Source organism: Halyomorpha halys, unplaced genomic scaffold (genome assembly GCF_000696795.3).
Source record: "Halyomorpha halys isolate HHAL.00 unplaced genomic scaffold, Hhal_1.1 Scaffold331.1, whole genome shotgun sequence".
NCBI lineage: Eukaryota > Metazoa > Arthropoda > Insecta > Hemiptera > Pentatomidae > Halyomorpha > Halyomorpha halys.
In genome coordinates, this window is record NW_027116263.1 from 370,470 (window position 1) to 394,566 (window position 24,097).

The 24,097-nt window shown below is 30.4% G+C and overlaps 2 protein-coding genes across 4 annotated transcripts in view; one reads left to right on the top strand and one right to left on the bottom strand.

Annotated features, from left to right (window-relative positions):
* Positions 1–8,529, top strand: part of LOC106681363 (ionotropic receptor 75a) — a 15,433-nt gene extending 6,904 nt beyond the window's left edge. Inside the window, exons 5-10 of the mRNA XM_014421639.2 lie at positions 477–644; positions 2,286–2,503; positions 3,840–4,048; positions 6,654–6,776; positions 7,387–7,535; positions 8,250–8,529. Of these exons, the coding sequence (XP_014277125.2) occupies positions 477–644; positions 2,286–2,503; positions 3,840–4,048; positions 6,654–6,776; positions 7,387–7,535; positions 8,250–8,490 (1,108 nt within the window). The 3' untranslated portion in view covers positions 8,491–8,529. The remainder of the gene's footprint in view (positions 1–476; positions 645–2,285; positions 2,504–3,839; positions 4,049–6,653; positions 6,777–7,386; positions 7,536–8,249) is intronic.
* A 2,800-nt stretch (positions 8,530–11,329) lies between these two features.
* Positions 11,330–24,097, bottom strand: part of LOC106681367 (zinc finger Y-chromosomal protein 1) — a 25,410-nt gene continuing 12,642 nt past the window's right edge. For 2 of the 3 annotated variants that reach the window (XM_067053077.1, XM_067053076.1), the window contains 3 exons: positions 22,597–22,647; positions 21,322–21,381; positions 15,461–16,248 (listed from right to left, as the gene is read on the bottom strand). In XM_067053077.1, coding sequence (XP_066909178.1) covers positions 15,590–16,248; positions 21,322–21,381; positions 22,597–22,647 — 770 coding nt within the window. In that variant the 3' untranslated portion in view covers positions 15,461–15,589. Of the gene's footprint in view, positions 11,578–15,460; positions 16,249–21,321; positions 21,382–22,596; positions 22,648–24,097 lie in introns of those variants that run through there. The other variant, XM_067053078.1, reaches the window with a different exon arrangement.

Below are 24,097 nucleotides of genomic sequence, written 5' to 3' on the forward strand. Positions count from 1 at the left end.
ATATGATAAACCTATATCAGAAAAAATAAAGAAATAAACTTAATATTACTGCTTAAAGAAAAATGCATGATTTTGATTTAATAATCAGAACAAACATATTCCGAAATTTCAGCATAATAGCCTGAATTTTTTTTTTTTTTACTCTAATTATTTCAGATCTTTTTCATTTCATATTTTAATTGTAATTTATGTTTTTTAACTTTTTCTTTGAATATGGTAAAATCTAGGACCAGTATATAATTTTCATGACTAAAATAATGGCACAATACGTTTATTTACTTCTAAGAGACACCAATATCTAATATACACAACATTAGAAGAATTAAATAAAGTTTAACATCGATATTTGAAATAAATAATATTTAAAATGTTGATATGCTTCTCCTGCAAAATTATTATTATGTAAGATGCGGCACTATGTAAAGCAGCGATATCTATCTGAACGAAATATTAAATATGACTTTTTTTTTTTTCAGTTTCACCATAAAGATTTTTTTTAATAGCTACGGATACTTAAAAAATGGCAGCTTTACACATGTGATGGGTTTGATGGTAAAAGAACAGATCGACTTCACGACTGGTTTAATGATGCGAGACGAAAGAATGGACTACATAGATTTCGCTGGAAACACCTTTGCAACTTAGTAACCATTTCGAAATTTTAATTCATATTATTCATAACTCATTGCCGAGTTTGAAGTTCCTGACTGAAATGTTCTTTATTTGCTAAAAACAAACAAATACATTTTTTTTTTCGGCCAAGACTCCCATTGGAGTCCTATACTGCCTAACCTTGATTGGTGGTCAAAATTCTTCATTTTGTAGGACCACCACTCAATGAAAAAAGTCAACGCCCCAGGCCGGATTCGAACCGGCACCACCAATAGACATCAAATTGGTAAGACTGTGTCTTAACCACTGAGCTATGGGCGGCCCGAAAAATAAAATATTTACATATACAACCAGCAACAATTATTATTTATTGTGATTAAAAATAGAAAATAGATACATCTCTGAAGCTGTGACAATTCGGCCGCTCCCAATACTCAACCCCAAAGACTCGAAGGCGGTGGAAAACACCAGAAACAAATCTGGTACCTCATAAACTTTGCAGTAAACTCTAAAACAATTGCAGAGGGCCGGTGTGGAATCGAGTCTCCGCTTGGTTGATAAAGGTTTACAAATTAACATATGTAACCTTAAAAACAAGAAGTAGACTGCTTAGGAGTACCCATCAGCTTGTCTCGATAGTTAATATTTCCTCCTTCTGGGGAACTATTAACTATTAACCCTGTTTCATAATAAAGTACAAACTAAGACTATTAGTCTTGTAGATTTATCTTAATTCAATTATACAGGCTTGTACGATAGTAACTTGTACTGTAGTATGTTTTAATTACTGTAATATCACTAATAGTCATCCCTATTATGAAAAAAATAGGTATTAGTATTATTATGAAACTAGTTTCTACACTTGTACTATCAACTAATACTATTAGCTTTCATTATGAAACATGGCCGTCAACTGTCCTTGGAACGAGAATTGATAAACCCACAGCACTCATATACTATCAAATCCCACCTTATGAAGTGTTTTAACCAACTAGTTAACAGCTGTTTAAATTACAAAAAATACATAAAAGAAAAAATATATGATTATGTCAACTGGAAAGGAGACTAGAAATAAAAAATTAAATTTAAAATAAATTTTTCTATTAACACAAATACACTTGTTCCAATTTTACTCTCAAGATTTATTTCCAAAAACTCTCCGACGTTTCGTCCTGAGGGCCGTTGAAATCGTTTGAAAACGTTGAATAGTTTTTGGAAATAAATGTTGAAAGTAAAAGTGGATCAAGTATGATTGTGTTAATAGTAAAATAAACCACTCTCAAACAATCAATATAATAAATCATTAATCTAATAAATTTTTCTTTGGGCTTTAGCATAGAGATTGGAAAATCAATAACATGTTGGAGGAAATGTACAGAAATGAGGATGAACATTTTTAATAAAAATATCTTTGGCTTCTTAATGTTGTTTTACTTAATAATCTTTCCTGTGGAAACTAACATTTCATATGAAACGAACTTATGAAAATTAATTTTGAAGAAAAAAAGTGCGTTTAAAATTGGATTTTCATGCAAATTATTTTGATTTCATGATTACTTTGAAAATTATTCGTAAACAAGAGTCAATTTCGACCCACACTTTTTAGAATTAAATATTTTGTATATCCTTGTGATTTAACAATCGATTAATTTCCTTTCTATTTGTGGTTGCAGCAGCCCTTTGATTTTTAAACAACCTTCTCTGTCATCGGTATCGAACATATTCCTACTGCCCTTCGAGGCACAGGTTTGGTTGGCAACTGGTGCACTCCTATTCGTATCCACGATCATACTCTTCGTCGAAATAATCATCACTTCCAGATTACTATTTCGGACCAGATACTCATTCCTGGAAGTTTTCATGGGCATTTTGGAAGATGCCTTCCTACAAGGTATTGGCCAAGAGCTGTTCATCCATTATGTTATAATATTTTATACATAATATTATTATATTATATTTTATAAATAATATTATTATATTATTTTTTATAAAGGGCGAACAAAAATTAACATACAAAAATCGAATCAGGTTATTTTGACTCTCATACACAGATTGACTAACTCTTAATTTCAACAGTTTTCAGAAAAGTATTTTTAATAATATTTCTTATAGACAAATTTTAAAACTTTTTTTTCCTAAAGTATGGTAGAAATAGAAAAATATAACAGTGTTCTGAAATTTAAATTCTTATCTTTTCTATTTACTCAATGCCAAATTGTTACAGAATCACGTGTATATAGGTAACTGAAAGTAATAACTTATCAGAACATAACTCTTAACTCTTTACAATGAGAACCAACACTTTTCGCAGGTTATTCTTATAGAAAAATACAAATTTAAAAAACAATTGCTATTCATAATAATTTATTAGAGAAGTTATATTGTATGAAGTGCGCCTTCAACCAAAGGCTTTAATTACGTTACTTTAATTTTGTATGGCTGGTTGGATATTGTTTATAAATTGTATGAAATTAATTGAATGAAATAATGCATAAGGTGACAGAAAGAGAATTTATTTATGGAGGATGGTCGAACAAGAGGGAATATAAGTGTCAAATACTAAATCTAGTGTAACTACAGGGATGAAGGATGACCGAAACAGAACATTCATGGCTTAGGATAGGATTATGGATTAATGGATTTTGATAGGGGGGGGGGTATGACTACTGATTGATGACGATGATGTGAATTAGATATAGAAGGAAGGTGCTTACTCATGCATTCATGCTTCATATTTTTCTGATCCTCTATGTCCCTCCATCCACTCTCTCTTCGGCCACTGGAGGACTCTTCGGAAGTGTCCTTACATAATCATGGTTTTCCCTACCGAATAGAACTGAAGAAAGTCTCTCGCCAAAGGCTCGCTAGCGAATGAGTGCCTTTTCTTTTTTCGGCCACAAGGGGCGCTGGTGTTACAATCGCAAGTAGCCATATGATTATAGTTTTATTCACATCTTCATATATAATAATGACATTTAGTAATATAATAATAACAACATATCTTGTTGATACGTACTAACATAGTGCTGAACCTTGGTAAACCGTATAACTAACATCTTTAATAACAAGTGCTCTAATTGGCTGAACTCCATGATGGCCTATTCTTACCCCACCTGGCACAATCTTACTTCATTTTATGATTTTTTCATGTACGAATCCTTTTTGACAACCTTACAGTCTTTTGTATGATGCATAATATAAATATAAACCCCGTTTCCTTTTTCTAGGTTCTACTCTTCAATTCGAATCCGCAGCTGCCAAACTGACTTCCCTCTTGTTCTCTATTGTTTCTTATTTCCTCTTTATTGCATACTCGGCGAAGATAGTGGCTCTTCTACAACTTTCAACCTCCAGTATCACTTCACTGTCGCAGTTATCTAATAGTCACATGGCCATTGCTATTCAAGATGTCGTTTATAACAGAGTATATTTTCAGGTAGGTGTTTTATTGGAAGATTATTAATTAAGTCGTGTGTGCTTGATTGTTGGAAGATGGTCCGGATTTTGATTAAGAAAAGTGGTTCGAAACGTTGGTTACTAATAAATTTGTTATACATTTCTTGACAACAACCCGGACCATTATCCTAGAATTAAGTGGATTTTTTTATATTTAATTTATTTATAAAGGTAAATAAAGATAAAGGTTTAAGGAAAAGTAAGCAAATAAAAGTAATTTCAGATAAGGAACGTATCTGAATAGGCTGATAGGACAACAACTACAAAAACAAAAATTGAAATATTACACAATAGTATAAATATTATCAGATTAGATAATTTTATTCAGTAAAATAGTAACTCCACGCTTATTAAGAATTGTTTAATTGTTGTGAAGAGATCGATAAAATATATTAACTAACATATTCCCATTCATATTTTGAAATATTGCGTTTATGCAACAAATAATATTTTGTTATTGTGTAATATTACATTAACATCATATTTGCAAATATATAAATTAAATGATAGCAAAATAGGAACTAGAAGAGAAAAAAATAGTAATAATATTAATAAATAAAAATAAATTAACTTAAAGTAATATAACATCTTAAAGAAAATCATTCATCTTCACAATACCAGCCTCAGGAACTTTGAAGGGAGCTACAAATACTATTATTATTTTTATTGTGTAATATTGCATTCACATCATATTTACTAATATCTAAATTAAATTATAGCAAAATAAGAAATGGAAGAGAACAAAATAATAATAAAATTAATAAATAAAAATAAATTAAACTTAAAGTAATATAACATCTTAAACACAATCATTCATCTTTACAGTATTTACATTCAGTCTGGGAACTCTGGAGCGAGCAACAAATAATTTTTTTTTTATAGTGTAATATTGCATTCACATCATATTTACATATATATAAATTAAATATCAGGAAAATAATAAATAGAACAGAAAACATAATAATAACTTTAATAAATAAAAATAAATTAACTTAAAGTATAACATATTAAAGAAAATCATTCATATTTACTTTCAGCCTGGGGAATTCTGAAATTCGCGCTTCCCTCTCAACCGCGTCACTGGTATTAAAAGCCAGTGGAGGATGAGTGAGGGCGCGTTGAAGAATCTCAGAAGTTGTAATTATTACGACAGAACCCTGGGCCACTACCGTTTCAACCTTAATAGAGGATTATATTTTTAATTGTCTAACATCTTCAGACCGATACCAGAAGGTTTAGCGGGTCACTGAAGAGGATCTGGGAGGGTGAATTCCGGAGAGCCAATTTGTTGATCGGGTGAATTAAAAAAATATGAAATGGTGAAATTTGAGAAGCAGAAATGGGAAAGAAAAAAAGGAATGAATTGAAATATTTGTATTTGATGTATAGACCGAAATTGATTGTAAAAGGAAACTGTAGGGAAAAAAATTTGTTTTCTTTATATCTTATTATACCATGTAAAAATGTAATTTATATACGTCCGATTACGGATTGATAAGTATGCTGTGTGATATTGCAACCTGATGTATTTGGGCAGCATAGATGAATAAAGTATTTCTCTCTGTAATGTATTACATGATAAACATATTCGCAAATACCAATTAAGTATTAGTTTCATCACGAATACTCAATTTGTAATCGTCAAACCTTTTCTGAGAAATTTTTTCAGTGGGACTTGAAGGGAATCTGTTATATTTTTTTCTCTGATCTCTCTAAATAGAAATAAAGATTAATAAATGAGCAGGATTATGTGAGGATCATAATTCAATGTGAGAACTACCTTTTTTTGCCGTGGGTATTACAGTAAATATGGAGGTGAGGGGAGAGAGAGAGAAAAAAAGGGGCGTAAGAAGAAGTTCATAGGTAATATTAACATTGTTGATGGGACCCTTCCGGCCCTACCACCTCGCAGGGAGGAGGGATGGGGTGAGTGTACGGAATAAAGGATTAAATTAAGTGGAGAGGTTATGGAAAAACCTGATATGTCTTCGCTGTTGTACAGTTTTCAATTGAAAGTCTTTGCAAGTTGAGAACTGCAGCAAGGCCGGTTCGAATCCGGTTTGGGGTTCGTCTTTTATTTCGGTGGCGGTCCAGCGTTATGCTAAAATAGGGTGCCCATGCTCAGTACCCATCGAGACTAACTTTAAGTGCATCATAAATCTTCATTTCCGCGTGAAAAATAAGTTTTCATTCAAACGACATATTTATGCAAATTTGCAGTATTTACAAAAAAGTAACACACAATTACAAGACAATACAAAAGTTGTATCGGTGCTCACGTCTTGATTGTGTTGTATCGGCTCTAGCGGCAGCAGTTAGAAGCTTTAACTTGAAACTTTAGTATCAGGCAGCTATAGGTCTTCAAAAATTTTGAAATAAAATAGTAAAAGTACATAAGGGTCATAATTTTACCTATAATTTATAATTTTTTGTAATAAATTACTTGTTTAATGGTTCCATTGTAAGTACATTACATTTTATTAACAGAATGTTCTATTTCCTCTAAATTTAATGAATTTCTAAAAAATATTAGAAGTAAGCTTTTATTAGTTTGAATAAGCATTTCTAAAATAATTTACTTCTAGGAAACTAAAGACCCGTATGTTAAAGAATTTTACCAAAAGAAAATATATCCTCTTGGAGAAAAAGCATATCTCCCACCGAAAGATGGCATCATGAAGATACGTTCAGGATTTTATGCTTACAAGGTATGAACAAATATGATATATTACTATATCATTAATTATACTCATAATATATTACAAATTGTAACTGAATTTTTTGCCTCATTAGTTGCTGTTGAAAACCTGATTCCTTGTGTTGATGGTTTCTTGAGTTTGTTAATCTAATTCATTTTGAATACAACGCCGCTTTTGTTTTAATTTGTGTACAAATGTATTCTGCTTAATACTCAACATACCATGTTCCATATCTTGGTATAAAATGAAAATGTTAACATCACAGACTTTTAGTTTAAAATATAAAATAAATTTCGAAGTCAAAAAAATGGAGAGAAAAAGAAAGTATAATGGTAATTCTTAGGAAAAACAGCAATTTTTATAAACGTTGAAAAATTTATGTCCAAGAATTCAACGATTTTTTAAAGAGAGAAATGAGTTTGGATAATGTATATTATTTTTAACAAATAATAAGATAATGAATATTATTTTTAATAATATTTCAGTTCCGTGGTTGAATGAAAAAGCTCTCTTCATTATCTTTAGTGGGACAAATTTTACTTAAGGACTGTAGCGCCCAACAGTGAGTGAGTGAGTGAATAGTGAAACATATTTATAAAATTTATTTTTTATTTTGTAGTTGGAGACTGATTGGGCCTATAAGCTAATTAGCGAAACTTTTAATGAAAATGAGAAATGTGGACTTACAGAAATGAATATCTTTGTCCTGCCCATGATCTCTCCTGCTTTCCCAAAAAGATCAGGTCTGAGAGAGCATTTTTCAAGAAGGTAAATATTACTGTTTCATAAAAGGTACTATAGTCAAAACTTGATATTAATAAGTCAACCCTGTATTCCAATACATTCATAGATAAAATTGTATTTCTTAACTCGAACTCGAATAAAACGTCATACCAACTCAAACACCTCATCTACTCACCAGCCATATCACTCAGACTCAAATTACTCATTTACAAAGTAATATTACGACCATCACTCCTCCACGGTGCACCACTTTTACATTATCTCTACTCAACAGCCCTGAAATCACTACAACATTACCAAAACAGCACACTACAGAAGATATGACGAGGGACATCTCTTGAAAGACGTAACATGATGCACATTCATAATGAACTACGGCTGGAAACTGTACAACAACACATCACATGGAGACACATCAAATTCTTCGACAGTCTCCCTGCTTCCTTCAATCCAGTATTCCAGTCTATCACCCCATCCCCCCTTCCTGCGAGGTGGCAGGGCAGGAAAGGTTCCAAAAACCCTATCAACATCACCTTATAACTCCATCTTCTAATGCACCTCCTCCCTTCCCCCACACTTCTTTTCGACTTCTGACTATTTTCTTTCCGCAACTTCTCCTATCGAGTTTTGACTGTAGTTGTGATATAAATTCTAATGTTTTTATTAATATATTGAATTATAAGTATTCGAAAAATTCTATGATGATCAGTAACTATAATAATGGTTATGGTGTTGCAGTATCATATGGCAGCAGGAGACAGGGATATTCCAGAGGATAAAGAAGATATTCTCCTCCCAGAAGCCGAGCTGTAATATAAATGCTGTTGGTTACACTAAAGTTCATTTGATGGATGTTCAACCTGCTCTTTTTTTTTTAATTTATGGAATTTTAGGAAGCATCCTAGTATTTTTTCTTGAATTCATAACAACTTTAAAATCATTCATTGCAACAAAAAAACCTCTCAGTGTCAATTTTTAAGTGAAACATTAATTAGTGTATTATGGGTGATTCTCAAGTAATTGGAAATTTTCGAGTACCAATTTTTAAGATAACCATTCATCCTCGTTTTGTAGATATTCTCCATCATCGAAAAGTGTACTCCTTTTTTGTTATTTTCAAAATTAATTTGTAAATCTATATATTCAAAATTATTATTCATATTTCATTTTATTCATGAAATATTATTCAGAAATTCCGTCATGACATAGTTCCAGAGGGGTACCATAACCCTATTCTCTTTCTAATCAAATCGGACGCTAAAGGGTGGGGGTTAGACCACACCCCTTGAAGGCAACTTTACGTTGAAGTTAGTCGGAATGATGCGAGCAAAATCCAACGTCTAAAGGAATTCCCGAAACGTTGTGAATACCAGGTTCTGCTTGTACTGGTGATCGTTATTGAAAAATAATGAAAAGAAAGGAAATTCTGTAAAAGAATCAAACTAAAAAAACACAAATATATATTTATTAATATTATATATGAAATAAGACAAATAGAATTTTCTAAAATGAAACAATAGAGAAACCCCGAGATTAATTATTATAAATTAAATAAATCACATTAAAATCTTCTTTAACAAAAAAAAAATTGATAAACAACAATTGTTCAGTCCAAAAGTCTGAGGTTTCAGGTTTTTGGGGGGGGAGGGGGTTAAGATGGGGGATCCTTTAACCCGTCATCGTTAGGTTGATTTTAACCCGGATGGCCGCACGTCAGACTTTTGTTTTCTCACCTTTTTTATTTAGAGCCTTGAACGTATTTTTAAAATATATAATTTTGATTTAGATAAGGTTTATTTAAGCATAATAAAAAAAAAGTATTAAAAAAAACTAAAAATAGTATTCATACGGCGCAGCGATGAAGTGAAAACATGAAAAGAAAAATGTTTGTTATAAAGACTAACATACACTTATAGTACCTAAATACAATTCATAGTAAATATACGTACCTTATGTAGTTCCTTCCTCTTCAAGCCTACGTTTACTTACTTCTGCTATTTTCTCACTTTTTTTATTTAGAGCTTTTGAACGTATTTTTAAAAATATTTAATTTTGATTTAGATAAGGTTTATTTAAGCATAACAAAAAAAAAACTTAAAATAGTATTCGTACGGCGCAGCGATGAAGTGAAAACATGAAAAGAAACATTTTTGTTATAATGGAAGATTATTGGTTGACCGTGTGTAAAGATGAAAGGAATATGGTCCGGAAATAAATAGTATATTTCTACTATTTGAGTTCTTTTTTACCGCACCCGGACCATATTCCTTTCATTTTTGTTATAAAGAGTAACATACACTTATAGTACCTAAATACAATTCATAGTAAATAATACGTACCTTATGTAGTTCCTTCCTCTTCAAGGCTACGTTTACTTACTTCTGCTATTTTTTCCCTCGAGAAAAAAAAACATTTTTAAGGATTAACTTGGCGCACGTGAGAAAAATCCTTACAACTTAAATATTTTTATAGTAATCTCAGTCGCACGTGAGATAATGTCTCATGAGAAGGGTATATTGTTAGGGAAAGAGGGCTGGACGCTTACCCAGTGTGTGGAGGTGACGTATAGAAGGAAGAGACTGTGAACTCCAGATTCCAGGAGGATGGGAACCACAGCCTCCCTCTAGCAGCACCCAGACCCGGGAAAAGATTAACGTGAAAGAAATTCTCACACAGCGATCAATGACAGGTTAATTATATGAATGTGACAAGGAGCGCCATCTATTGACACAAAAAACTATCAGTATCGGGGCCACCTAGAAAGAAAATATAATCTTTTGGCTAACCCTCCCCCCTCTCTACAACTTGTTCCAATTGATCTTCAATTTATTACTTTATATGCGTCTATCTTTTTTGCTATAATTAAACCTCTTCTGAAATGGAGTGTACTGTAAATCTGATTCAGGCATTACTCCTCGATCAACTGAAATCTGGACTGCCTGATCGAAAATAATAAATGATGAGGCCTGCTCGTTGAAACTGATAATTTATATTTGTCTGAGCTGCTAATGATGAAGGCCGTGGATTCAGATGGACTGTGACGGCAAAGTACGACCGTAGAAAATCACAGTCATAAACAATGTGCGAGTTGTCGTGCGACAGTAACTGGTGGCTGCTAAGAAAACTCAAAGCCGACTGCTATACTCAACAATTAGAGAAGCAGCTTTTGGAGATGCAGACCTCTTGTAAACAACGCTTATGCATTGTTGCGGGCCGACTGCGTAGCTTAATGAGCTTGTTTACAATATAAAATTACATTGCCAAAATTAAATAATATAATGGATTGATTGTTTATTGTTAAATGTACTCAAAAAATAAAAAAAATTGTTCATTCATCCATACAAATAAAAGAAAAGAAATAAGAGGAGAATATGTTAGGGGGGTGCGGTCAGCAGAAAAAAACACAAATAAACAAACGAATTATTTTAATTATATTATTTCAATTTCTTGAGACAAGGTAATTATTTATTAAATAAATCAAAACTTGTATCCTTTTTTGTCTCAACACTTTTTATTTTTCACCAGTCCAACGTTTCGCCCATTTTAGCCATCCTCAAGGACATCTTCAATTATAATTTCTTCCTCACATTAAATTTAGAGTTACTTTTGCAGGCTATTCTGCCCAGGTTATTCATTAATTATAAGTTAAAAGCCCATTTTTTTTTAAAATTTAAAATCATAAATATTTAATTCTTCTTATATAAGATTATCCACACAAATTCACTACTAAAATGGTTTGTTATATGGTAGTGAATTTGTGTGGATAATCTTATATAAGAAAAATTAAATATTTATGTTTTTAAATTTAAAAAAAAAAAAATGGGCTTTTAACTTATAATTAATGAATGGCCTGGGCAGAATAGCCTGCAAAAGTAACTCTAAATTTAATGTGAGGAAGAAATTATAATTGAAGATGTCCTTGAGGATGGCTAAAATGGCCGAAACGTTGGACTGGTGAAAAATAAAAAGTGTTGAGACAAAAAAGGATACGAGTTTTGATTTATTTTATAAACGAATTATTTATTTATGTCGACGTTTCGGCCTAATTTTCAGGTCATCATCAGGGCTATAAAAACAAAAACATAACAACCATCATTCAGAGAGAGAAAAAATACATATAAATAAATAAAATACTAAAAAATTTGGATATATACATAATAATGAAATGAAAATATAAACCAGTTGATTAATAACTATGGACAAAGACAGTAGTAGATTGATAACATTATTACTTATATACATATAAATGTGAGTAATAAATATTGTTTGAAACTTCCGTGAGTAATAATGTTGAAAAGTTTCCTTTTACAATATAGTTTTTTCATTCGCTCCATTATTAATTTAACTAATTCTCTATACTCATCTATATAACTAAAAGGTTTTTGATGTTACTCATCAATATAACATTCTTACCCACTGTATCATTTATTTATTAATATATCTTGTTTTAAATTTGTAACTGTACATTTATATACATACATACAGTAAATTTGATTTAAATTTATAATGGAGTGATATAGGCGTGTAGAGAAACTACCCATTGGTAGCACTCTAAAGAGGATTTTACATTTGCACGTCTCGTGGCCGTCTTCTTTTCAGGCGCCTCGGATTCTTGTCGGGAATGGAAGAGGAAACAGGGTTAAAAACTAGTGGGTTTGGGCGGTTAAGAAGTTCATAAAGGAAGGAATGATATCTGGTTTGGGCTAGATCGGTTACGTATGGAACATTAAGGTCTTTATCCAGGATTTTATTTGTGACTAAGTAGGAAGTATTAAGGATTTTATGAGGAGAATTAATAGTAATTAAATAAACCAATATCAATGACAAAATGTGAACACGCTTTGAGTAACTCTCATCTTTCTTGTTTTTATTCATTCCTATGCCTTGCCATTCTGGCATACGGGGCGCGGCATCAACTCCCAAAAGTCAAATATGGAGTACCTACCATATGCCAAGCCTACGTCAGGAATAGACCCCGCCTTCTGGCGTCTCTCACCCCGGAAGAGTACCCCCTCCATCATACCACTTTCTCCAAGTATAGTTCGCGCAGATGCCATTTTGAAAGCATGTGCAGGTCATAGGAGAGCTTCGCATGTCCCGCATTGCTTCTATATTATATTGGGTTGTAAAATAAGTTTGTAGCGTTTTTCAATATTTCAATTTAATCCTCTGTGTGTATAAAATCCTGTTTACTTGGTGAATAATGTTTACATATTATAAAAAAAGATTAGTTAAGGTGCTTTCATGCATCAGTTTCAATCGAGATTCCTTATCTTTAAGTGGTATTTTGCTTGCTCAAAATAGAAGAGAAAAAAAATTCATTTAATGATTTTTTATTTCCGAAAAGGAAATTCCAATGCACAGACGGTTAGCGAAATTGGCAGTGTGTATGGCGATGATGCCTTAGGAGAAAGCACCGTTCGTAAGTGGTTTGCTCGGTTCAGAACCGGAAATTTTGACTTGGAAGACGCAAAGCGCTCGGGTCGTCCTTCAACTTTTGATGATGACCAAATGCAAGCATTGGTCACAGACAACTTCACTCTACAACACGGAATATCGCAGAAAAGCTTAACATATCTCAATTAAAGGTAGCGGTTGAGCAAAAGCGTCCAGCATTGGCTAATCGCAAAGGAATAGTTTTCTATCACGATAACTCCCGTTCTGACGTTTCTTTATAGACACGGCAGAAATTATTGGAATTCGGCTGGGATGTGATCCTTCACCAGACTTTACCCTATCAGATTTTAATTTATTTCAGACCCTTCAAAACTCTTTTAAAGGAAAACACTTTAATTCGCTCGAGGACTGCAAAACGCCCTTAGAGGAGTTTATTGCGCAAAAATCTGTTCTGGGAGGACGGAATTAAAAAATTACCTGAAAGATGGCAACATGTAATAGATCAAAATGTGTCGTATATAATAGATTAAACATATTTACAAGAATATGAAGTTTTTATTGAAATCACCAGTAAAAAGCGTCCTCTTTAGGACTGTGGTATTGGCAATATTATTTTTAGGAAAATACTAGTTTAATTAAATAATTAAAAGGGGTGCAAGTATAATTAGTGTATTTTGTTTAAATTGATAAAATGAAAATTAGCTGTTGTTAGAGAATCACTTTTCTTCTAACTCCATAAAGCTTCACACCTTTTTAAAGATAAATATACTTTTACACGTTACACTTCATGTCTCAAACCTTAGTTGACACATTAGAGACAGGATTAAAAAAATGTTCAGAAATAAATAATATTACTCAGTGTTTCATTTTATTATTATCCTTGTTACACAATAATTCGTATTATACTAATAAATGTACGCAGTTTGACAAAAGGTGGTTACACAAGAAGGTTTTGTTAAATTTGTCCGCTGTTAAACATGATATGGTAATATATATTTTAATAATTTAAAATTATTTAAAATAAAAGAAAAATAATTTCGATCGTTTTAAAACTTTTTTCAAATATAAAAGATAATTTGGGTTCAAATTAAGAACTTTAATACTAAATAGATAATTGAATTTTATTATATTAAAAGACTCTTAATCTCAAGGCGGGTTGCTAGGCAATCAGAATACAGACACATACAATAATTTCTCTTAATTAAATTAATATCTATTTTATACATGAATCTATTTTTATGCATAGCAAAACTAACCAAGTTCACAATCTTCTTTTGATGATTCTTGGTATCTTCTTTTTTCTATTGTTCTGTCCTATCGTCCAAAATGGCTTCCTACTCTTGCTGGACAGAAATTCATGAAGACCTCCTCATCCTGGAGACATCCTTTCACCTGCGCGTCCAAAACAACGAATCCTCTCTCCTCTCCTCTATCTTCGATGTTTACTGATCAATCCAAAAATAATCGATTGTGGTACAATCGCTCCGCTTTACTTGCTATGGTTTGTGATGCAAACAGTCTATTGACAATTGTTATGTTTTTCTATTTCATCTTTGATTTTTCTTTTTCTATAATTACTGTATAGAAACAACAAAGGTTGAAAAACTTCAATCAATCTTAACACAATCAAACCAACGAACACTTTGGAAGGACGCGCACCGCCATCTTTCTTGTTTTGAAACAGCGTATTTCTTTTAGACAGAGAAAACTGGTTAGCTTGCTTTTTGATTTAAAACAACAAACAACAATATTAAAATGATACATAAAATAAAACATATCAAAAACCCCTTATACATCAAAACACACCATTTACTAAAAAAGAGCATATTACAATTAATAATTTTAATTCTTGTTTGAGATTGGTTAGTTTATCAATTATAATACAAAAATATCGATTTAGCCTCAACATGCTTACTTACTCATTACTCCACTCCTCAAGTCCAGCCATTCTCAATGATAACTATTGATTAATAATTTCAATCACACTCTTAACATTAATATTGCTTCTAAAACCATTCTGTACTATAAATTGTCCTCCCTTATTTTAAATATCACAGCTACAATATTTTTACAAATATTGTAATATAATAAAATTTACAGACTATTCTGCCTTAGTCAAATTATATTTTAGTCTATCAACCTATGAACAATAATTAAATTAGGTAAAACAGTGCAGATTCAATTAACTTTGATCATATTGTGTTAAATTATCTATATCTTACCTAACTAATTTACTTTTTTCAAATAGTATTCGATTTACACTTTCTATTATAATCGTATCACACACTTTATCAACAATATCACACTGTATTGTTGTCAAAGTGATTACCAGGTAGTGATGTTATCGATAAAATGATAATTTTAATTGAACTGTTACTTGTGGCTATCATCTGAGGGCTAGATAAATTAATTAACAATATCAATTTCTCAAACAATAATTTATTTAAATAAATATCAGGTCATTAATATATTAAAAAGCAATTAATGAAATAAATTAGTTACATAATGATGATGTCACCTCAATAATCATAATGATAATGTCACCTCAATAATCATAATGATAATGTCACCTCAATAATCATACCAATTGCAGAGAAGAGGATCCTCTCTTGATGTCAAAAAGATTTATAGTCTGTCTAGATTATGAGGCTGCTCACCTATGTGAGAGACCATATAACGCTTCAATTCTCAAGCTTTTCACCTGAGTGATGAATTACTAAGTGTCTTTTCAAATCCCTAGGTCTAAGACATTTATAGAAACAGTAAGAACATTGATGAGGCCTTTCACGTGTATGACGAGCCATTATATGTCTTTTTAAATCATGACTTCTAAAAGTATGATAAGCACAGTGAGGGCATTGATGAGACTTTTTGACTGCATGACAAACCATTATATGTCTTTTTAAGTAGATAGGTTTAACAGATTTATAAACACAGTGAGGACATTGATGATGCTTCTCACTTGATTGACAGGCCATTATATCTTTTTTTAAGTTAATAGGTTTAGCACAATTATAGCTATAATGAGAACTTTGAGAAGCGATCTCACATGTATGATAGGCCATTATATGTCTCTTTAAATCATTGGGTCTAACAGATTTATAGACACAGTGAGGACACTGATGAGGCATCTCACCTGTATGGTAGGCCATTATGTGCCTTTTTAAATCATTAGGTCTAACAGATTTATAGGGACAATAAAAACAGTGATGATGTTCACGAGGATTCTCAACTATATGACAGAACATATGTAACTTCAGAAGTACAATTTTTTTCGTTTTATAATCACAGTGAGGGCATAAATAGAATTCCTCACCACTATGGCTTCTATCCTGGTCACCTATAAGTAATAGATTATCATACCAAAAATGTCTTAGAGAATAAAAAAGTATTAATAATTTATTAAAATTATGAATCGTAAGTATTTTTTATATAAATTAGTGATACATTAAACATGGACTTCAAAGTTTGTGTGACAAATTGAAAATTTTAGCTAAATCAGGATATTTTAATATCAGTACTGATTAAGATTTTTAAGGCTTAATATCGAGATTCCAAACTGTTTATTTGTAACCTATATATTGATGTGGTAATACTTTAAAACCATTATGGAAAGGGAGTGAGCCACTAGTGACAATGTACAAGAGAAAACTATGATCAAAATGTTATTTGTGAACATTACAACCTAAATATTTGTATTAGTTTTGATTTTTTTTTCCCTGTGTTTGTTTATTTATTATTATTCCACAAGTAAATATTTTAAAATTAGTAATCATTAATGTTACATTTAAAGTTAGTTTAATCACACTGCCAACGTAAACTGTGCCTCCTAATTATTCTAAAGGGATTACTAATCAGACCAATAAAACTATTTTTCATTTCACCTCATTTCAACATATTCCTTTCTGCTTAGTTACAGACTCATCTTAAGGTATTATCATTGTCACTAGGGACTCACTTTCTAATACATAATGATTTTAAAATATTATCATCTCAATTTATAGTTTACAAAACAATAGTTTAGAATCTCAATATTAAACCTTAAAAATCTTACTCAATACTCAATCAAAGAAAGAAAAATATCCTGATTTAACAAAAATTTCAAATTTATTTATAATCTTTAAATTTCTTTCTTGAGACTGGTAATTGTTTACTAAATAATTCAAAAACACTATCCAAAAATTATAGTCTCAAAACATTTATTTCATTCACACGTCCAACGTTTCGGCCAATTCGGCCATCTTCAGGGACAATCTCAAATTACTATGAGACATATCATTCAACCATTTAAAAAAACTCCATACAAGCCATTCTGCCCAGGTCAAAACATTAATATCTAATATGTCAAAATTACATTAAAAATCACAGTCAAATTATTTCCCTTTTATCACTATTTATACACTTTTATTATCTTATAATAAAAGTGTATAAATAGTGATAAAAGGGAAATAATTTGACTGTGATTTTTAATGTAATTTTGACATATTAGATATTAATGTTTTGACCTGGGCAGAATGGCCTGTATGGAGAGTTTTTTTAAATGGTTGAATGATATGTCTCATAGTAATTTGAGATTGTCCCTGAAGATGGCCGAATTGGCCGAAACGTTGGACGTGTGAATGAAATAAATGTTTTGAGACTATAATTTTTGGATACTGTTTTTGAATTATTTAGTAAAAAATTTCAAATTTTTTGCATGAACTTCATGAATGAAGTTCATGTTTATATTAAAAAATATGTATGATTCATAATAATTTCGATAAATTTTCAATATATATTTTTTACTTTCTAAAATACTTCTGGTATGATAATCTATTACTTGTAGGTGCCTAGGCTAGAAGCCATAGTGGAGAGGAATCCCATCTATATCCTCACTATGAACGTAAAAAGAAAAAATCTATACTTAAAAAGAAACATGTATCCTGTTATAAAGATGAGAATCATCACTGTCCTTACTGTGCCTATAAATCTGTTAGACCTAAGGATTTATGTCATGATTCATAGGGGGTAAGACAAATCACCACGGAATCACAGAAGTGAGGACATTGATGAGGCTTTTCGCCTGTATGACAAGCCATTTTATGTCTTTTTAAGTTGATAGGTTTAAAATATTTATAAACACAGTGAGAACATTTATGAGGCTTCTCACTTGATTAACAGGCCATTATATGCCTTTTTAAGTTAACAAGGTTAGGATTTATAGACACAATGAAAACTTTGAGGAGTCACCTCACCAGTCAGTTTATAATATGTTGTTCCAAATCTTCAGTTGTGACAGATTTCCAATCACACTGTGGGCAGTGAGGAGACTTTTTATCTGTATGATGAGAACCTATTTGATTTTTCAAATCCATAGGTCTAACAGATTTATAGATACAGTGAGGTTATCGATGAGGCTTTTCACCTGTATGACAAGCCATTATATGTGTTTTTAAGTCGATAGGTTTAACAGATTTATAAACACAGTGAGGACACAGTTCAATTGAGTATGCCCAAACACAAATTCGGTTACCGACCAACAGACAGACATGGAACAATTTTAATATATAAGATAGTAAATAGTTAAGTTATTGAATATTTAAGTTAGAACACAATTTTTTGGTTGGGGAACAATTGAAGTTATATTAGAAACTAAATTTATTAATTCATAATTTAGGTAGAATATATAAATTAATACATGCACCCTAAATTATGAAATAATAAATTTAGTTTCTAAGATAACTTCAATTATTTCCCAACCAAAAATATTTTGTTTTAACTAAAATATTCAATAACTTAACTATTAACGATTATATTTTAATTAATTATTCCCTATTTGGGCACTATGTGTAAAAATAGTGCTATTTTCGTTTCTCCTTTGACCGCAACCCCGACCATCTTCCTATATATGTGTAAAAATATTTCAAAGGTTATGCATCTTAATTAATTAGTCTCTATTTAGATGCCAAGTGTGTTGAGTGTATATAAAAAATACAAGGTTTTGATGTTATTGATGAAATATTAATTTAAATTTTAATCTCGTATATTTTTAATTAAATTTCTACTTGCGACTCCAATCTGAGGGTTTGCTAAATCAATAAACAATCTCAATTTCATAAACAATAATTTATTTAAATAAATATCAAACAAGTCATTAATACAATTATAAAAAAAAATAATTAAATCAAATAATCACATGATAAAAATGTCACTTCCATAATCGTACAAAAAGCAGAGAAGGTACTCCTGTATGGTTTTTCAAAAGTATACACTTGGTGTTCAAAGAGAAAGCATTGAAATGGTTTTTCACATATATCCAGAGACTTAATATGTAATTTTTAAACACTACTTTCATAACTCTAAAGTCTTCTGAACTCATCACCTATATGGACAGCCTATTCAATGGTTTTTGAATTCTTGATGTCAAACAGATTTATAGTCTGTCTAGATTATGATACTCAATCCAATTCATTAATGAAGTTCATGTTTATATAAAAAATGTGTATGATTCATAATAATTTCGATAAATTTTCAATATATACTTTTTACTTTCTAAAACACTTCTGGTATGATAATCTATTACTTGTAGGTGCCTAGGCTAGAAGCTATAGTGGTGAGGAATCCCATCTATATCCTCACTATGAACGTAAAAAGAAAAAATCTATACTTAAAAAGAAACATGTATCCTGTCATAAAGATGAGAATCATCACTGTCCTTACTGTGCCTATAAATCTGTTAGACCTAAGGATTTATGTCATGATTCATAGGGGGCAAGACAAATCACCACGGAATCACAGAAGTGAGGACATTGATGAGGCTTTTCGCCTGTATGACAAGCCATTATATGTCTTTTTAAGTTGATAGGTTTAAAATATTTATAAACACAGTGAGAACATTGATGAGGCTTCTCACTTGATTAACAGGCCATTATATGCCTTTTTAAGTTAAAAAGGTTACCAGATTTATAGACACAATGAAAACTTTGAGGAGCCATCTCACTTGTATGGTAAGTTATTATATGTTGTTCCAAATCTTGAGCCGTGACAGATAAACAACAATATTTTGTTTTAACTTAAATATTCAATAAATTAACTATTAACGATTATATTTTAATTAATTAGTCCCTATTTGGGCACTATGTATAAAAATGACAAGTTATTTCAAGTTAATTAAATTAATTAATTTCTATTTAGATACCAAGTGTATTGAGTGTATAAAAGAAATACAAGGTTTTGATGTTATTATGAAATCTTAATTTAAAATTAAAATTCATATATTTTTAAATGAATTGTTACTTTTGACTCTCATCTGAGGATTAGCTAAATTAATTAATCTCAATTTCACAAACAATAATTTAATAAATAAATATCAAGTCATTAATACAATCAATGAAATCACATGATGAAAATGCCACTTCCATAGCCATACAAATAGCAGAGAAGATACTCGATGTTTTACGTCCAGCAGATTTATAGACTAAGTGAGGACATTGATGAGGCATTTTTCCTGTATGACAAGCCATTATATGTTTTTTTAAGTTGGAAATATAAACACATTTATAGACACAGTGAGGACATTGGTGAGGCTTTTCACCTGTATGACGAGCCATTGTATGTCTTTTATTACAGGATGTATGTTTCTTTATAAGTTTAGATTTTTTTTGTTTTATAATCACAGTGAGGACTTAAATGGGATTCCTTAACACTATGGCTTCTATCTTGGGCACCTACAAGTAACAAGGTTTAGATTATCATACCAAAAATGTTTTAGAGAATAAAAGAAAATATATATTGATAATTTATCAAAATTATGAATCAGTAGCATTTTTTATATAAATTAGTGATACATTTAACATGGAATATAAATTTCATGCCACAAATTGAAAATTTTAGATAAGTTAGGGTTTCTTTCAATTTTGAATAAGATTTTTCAGGGTAAATATCAAGATTCCAATCTGTTAATTAGAAACTTATAGATTGATGTGGTGATATTTTAAATCCATTTTGGAACAAAGAGTGAGCCACTAGTGACAATGCAGAAGAGAAAACTATGATGCCTTAAGATGAGTCTGTAACAACATAAATCATAAACGGCGAATATCATGGGGTCCCAGAGGGACTTCAATCATAATTTTATTTGGAAGAAAGGAACTGTGTAATGAGGTGACCCTGTAAATTTAAAGGAAACTTACTCATATAGTTCAAAATACTTTTGTGAATAAAGTCATTGAAACATTACGTTGAGGGATTATTTTCATTATGTGGGGTCATTAGAGCTCCCCCCTCCCCTCCGGTATTATGAAGGTTAAAAATAAAAACCAATAAAAGAATCTAACAAAAATTTTTTGAATATTTCTTATCCTAAGAAATATTTTATCATAACCTTAATGTAAATGTATATAATAATCAAAAATTTTAAAAAGGGAAAACTTACAAGCAGGCTCATGTTCAAAAGTTATTTCTTCTTTCACAGAAACATGCCAGTTATTCATATCTGAAAAAAAAAAAATAAATATAATATTTATGGCATACTAATAATAGATTTGTATCTGCCAGTATGAGCTTAACTTGAGTTTTGATAAAAACAAGTCAGCAACTGAGTTAGGTAAATTGATTTCAACACAATTAATAAATGTTCAAAAATAAAATTGAAAGTTATTAGAGGATTTTCAAGCATATAGAGATAGAGGAAAGTACTTATTTGTTTTTCAAAATTAAACTTTTTGGTATATAGTGGATTCTCCTGAATTGGAATTAATTGAAAACAAGGGGTATAGAAATTAACAAAAAATTTGGATTACTGAATGAGGAAAGAAAGTCACTTCATAAACAGTATATCAATTTAAAAACAATAATTATAAATTTATTTCCATAAAAATATTTTTTCAATAATTAATCATTGTTCAGAAATTTATTTTTAACTTGTGAAATAATCTGAAATTTTTGTTTGTTTGGAACTTGTGATCACCTTTTACAAGGCCTTCAGAATCTGAAAATTCAATCAAGAACAAAAAAACAAAAACATTTAATATGTTTTTCCCAATCTAATGTTTCTAAAGATTTGTAATTTAAATATTACACACTTGATTTAGCATTACATCATTTTCTTCTGCCCATCAGATGCATTTGTTGAAGCATAGAACAACTTCATGTTTGATCATTTGAATATTCTGTCACATTTTCTTCATGTTTAATCATTAGAGTATCATTTTTGATTTCCGCTTAATAACACAAGCCCTGACGAAGACCTACATTGTGGTTCGAAACTTTGTCAATAAATAAATAGTTGAGAACTATTTTTATTTCTTCTTTGCCATAGCCCAGACCATCTCCTTCAAATTCACACACAGCATATCAATTATATTCATAATAAAAATTTTGTTATGATGTAGTTTTATTTTTTACATTGTGGGTTTAATGAGGTCCTAAGAATATCTTTCTTTAATCATTTTGATTGTTAATTAACAGTTAAATAATGAATCTAACTTGAAAAAGATACGATTACAAACTTTTTCATAATACCAAGACCCAAACTCAGACACTATTTGTGTCCCCAGAATCAGAACATAAAAAAAACAAAAAAACTCAAGAATGAAGTAAGGTATTATGTAAGTAAAATATGGTGAAAAATTAATCAAGTACAGAAATATGATCAAATTTAGAAAACCACCACTCCCTCATGATATTTGATAAAATAATTATAACTCACCTTTATCCAAAAGACTTTCTTGTTTTTCTTGTTTTATGTGAGTAAGACCACCTGCCAACATTAGAATAATAATTTAAACAAGCTAAGAAAAGATCAATACATCTTTAAAAATAAATTCATTTAGAACCATATCATGATTTAGCAAAAAAAAAAAATTAAATATTGTTTTATTTAAAGGGTAAATTCGGAAATAAAAACATTTCAAAATACCATCATAAAAAGAACAAAAAAGATTAATTTAATCGTTGTATAACAGAAAAACTTTTAAAATAAAATATTTCCTAAAGGTACTATTTAAAAGAAAATTTTACTGATGAAAGAAATTAAACATTATTAAATTAACCAAAAAAAAGTTTATGTTATAGAGTCTTGAACACATGATCTCCTGTTTTCCAAAAGTCCCCACATGTAGGAGGCCCCACCATGGATTAGCATCAACCATAAACAAAAAAAGATCGACAATGAAGGCCGACTTATTTTCACACACTCTTATTTACTAACTGACACTGACCATGAGGACTTTGTCCCTAGCACTAATCTAGGATTAAGCAGTAATGCACCTACTTTATACTAACTTAAAGTTACTTTATACTAACTTTATTTAAACTCCTAGTTTACATACTATTCGGCAACTAAAATAAACAAACAATATCTACCATATGTATTTATGTATGTAACACATAAATATATATGACTGACTACAATAATAAATATATTAATCTTACTAATAAGTATACTTAAATTACATTTTCTATTTTCTTTTTCGCATGGTGGCCACAACAATATTAGATATTGCTATGTACTGTTTGGGATTTAGTCGGGATGCCAGGATAATCGCCGAAGGCAATTCTGTTTTAAATCATGAGCCGAGGCGAGATCTTGTATCTTTTACAACATCTGAATTCTTCAGCCCCTGTTAGAAGAGCTACAATTTCCAATTTCAATTTCAAATAGCTTTGAGAGTAATTATAAAGATTTTTCTCATTATCATATCCATGAGATAAATGCTCTTGCAATACCTCTTAGAGGCCAAAAAGTAGGGCATTTATGCCGGGTTAATAATATTCAAGAAGTAGTAAAAATGATAAGAATCCAAAAAAAAAATTTTGTAATATTAAAAAGTTTACAAATAGAAAACTGACAATTAGATTTCTCATCAGTCATTTCAGAGTTTAAAATCGTCAAACTATGATCAATAACAAGATACTAAAAAAAAAAGTTTGTTGTTTTCTGCAATGAAATGGCTAAATATTCACAAAGATCACTAATTCCAACAATCAATCAGAATGCTCAAAACTTCATCAAATATTTCATACAAATATAATCCAAAAAAGTAATTTCTTTAAAAAAAAATAATACATTCTAAAATACTAAGCAAAACAGTAATTGTTTAAATGTTCGAATATATCAACAAGGGTTAGACATAACTGCTGTTATTAAACTGAAAATGTTTTAGTACAGTAAAATTTTAAAAAAGACAACTAGAGCTTTCTATAATTCA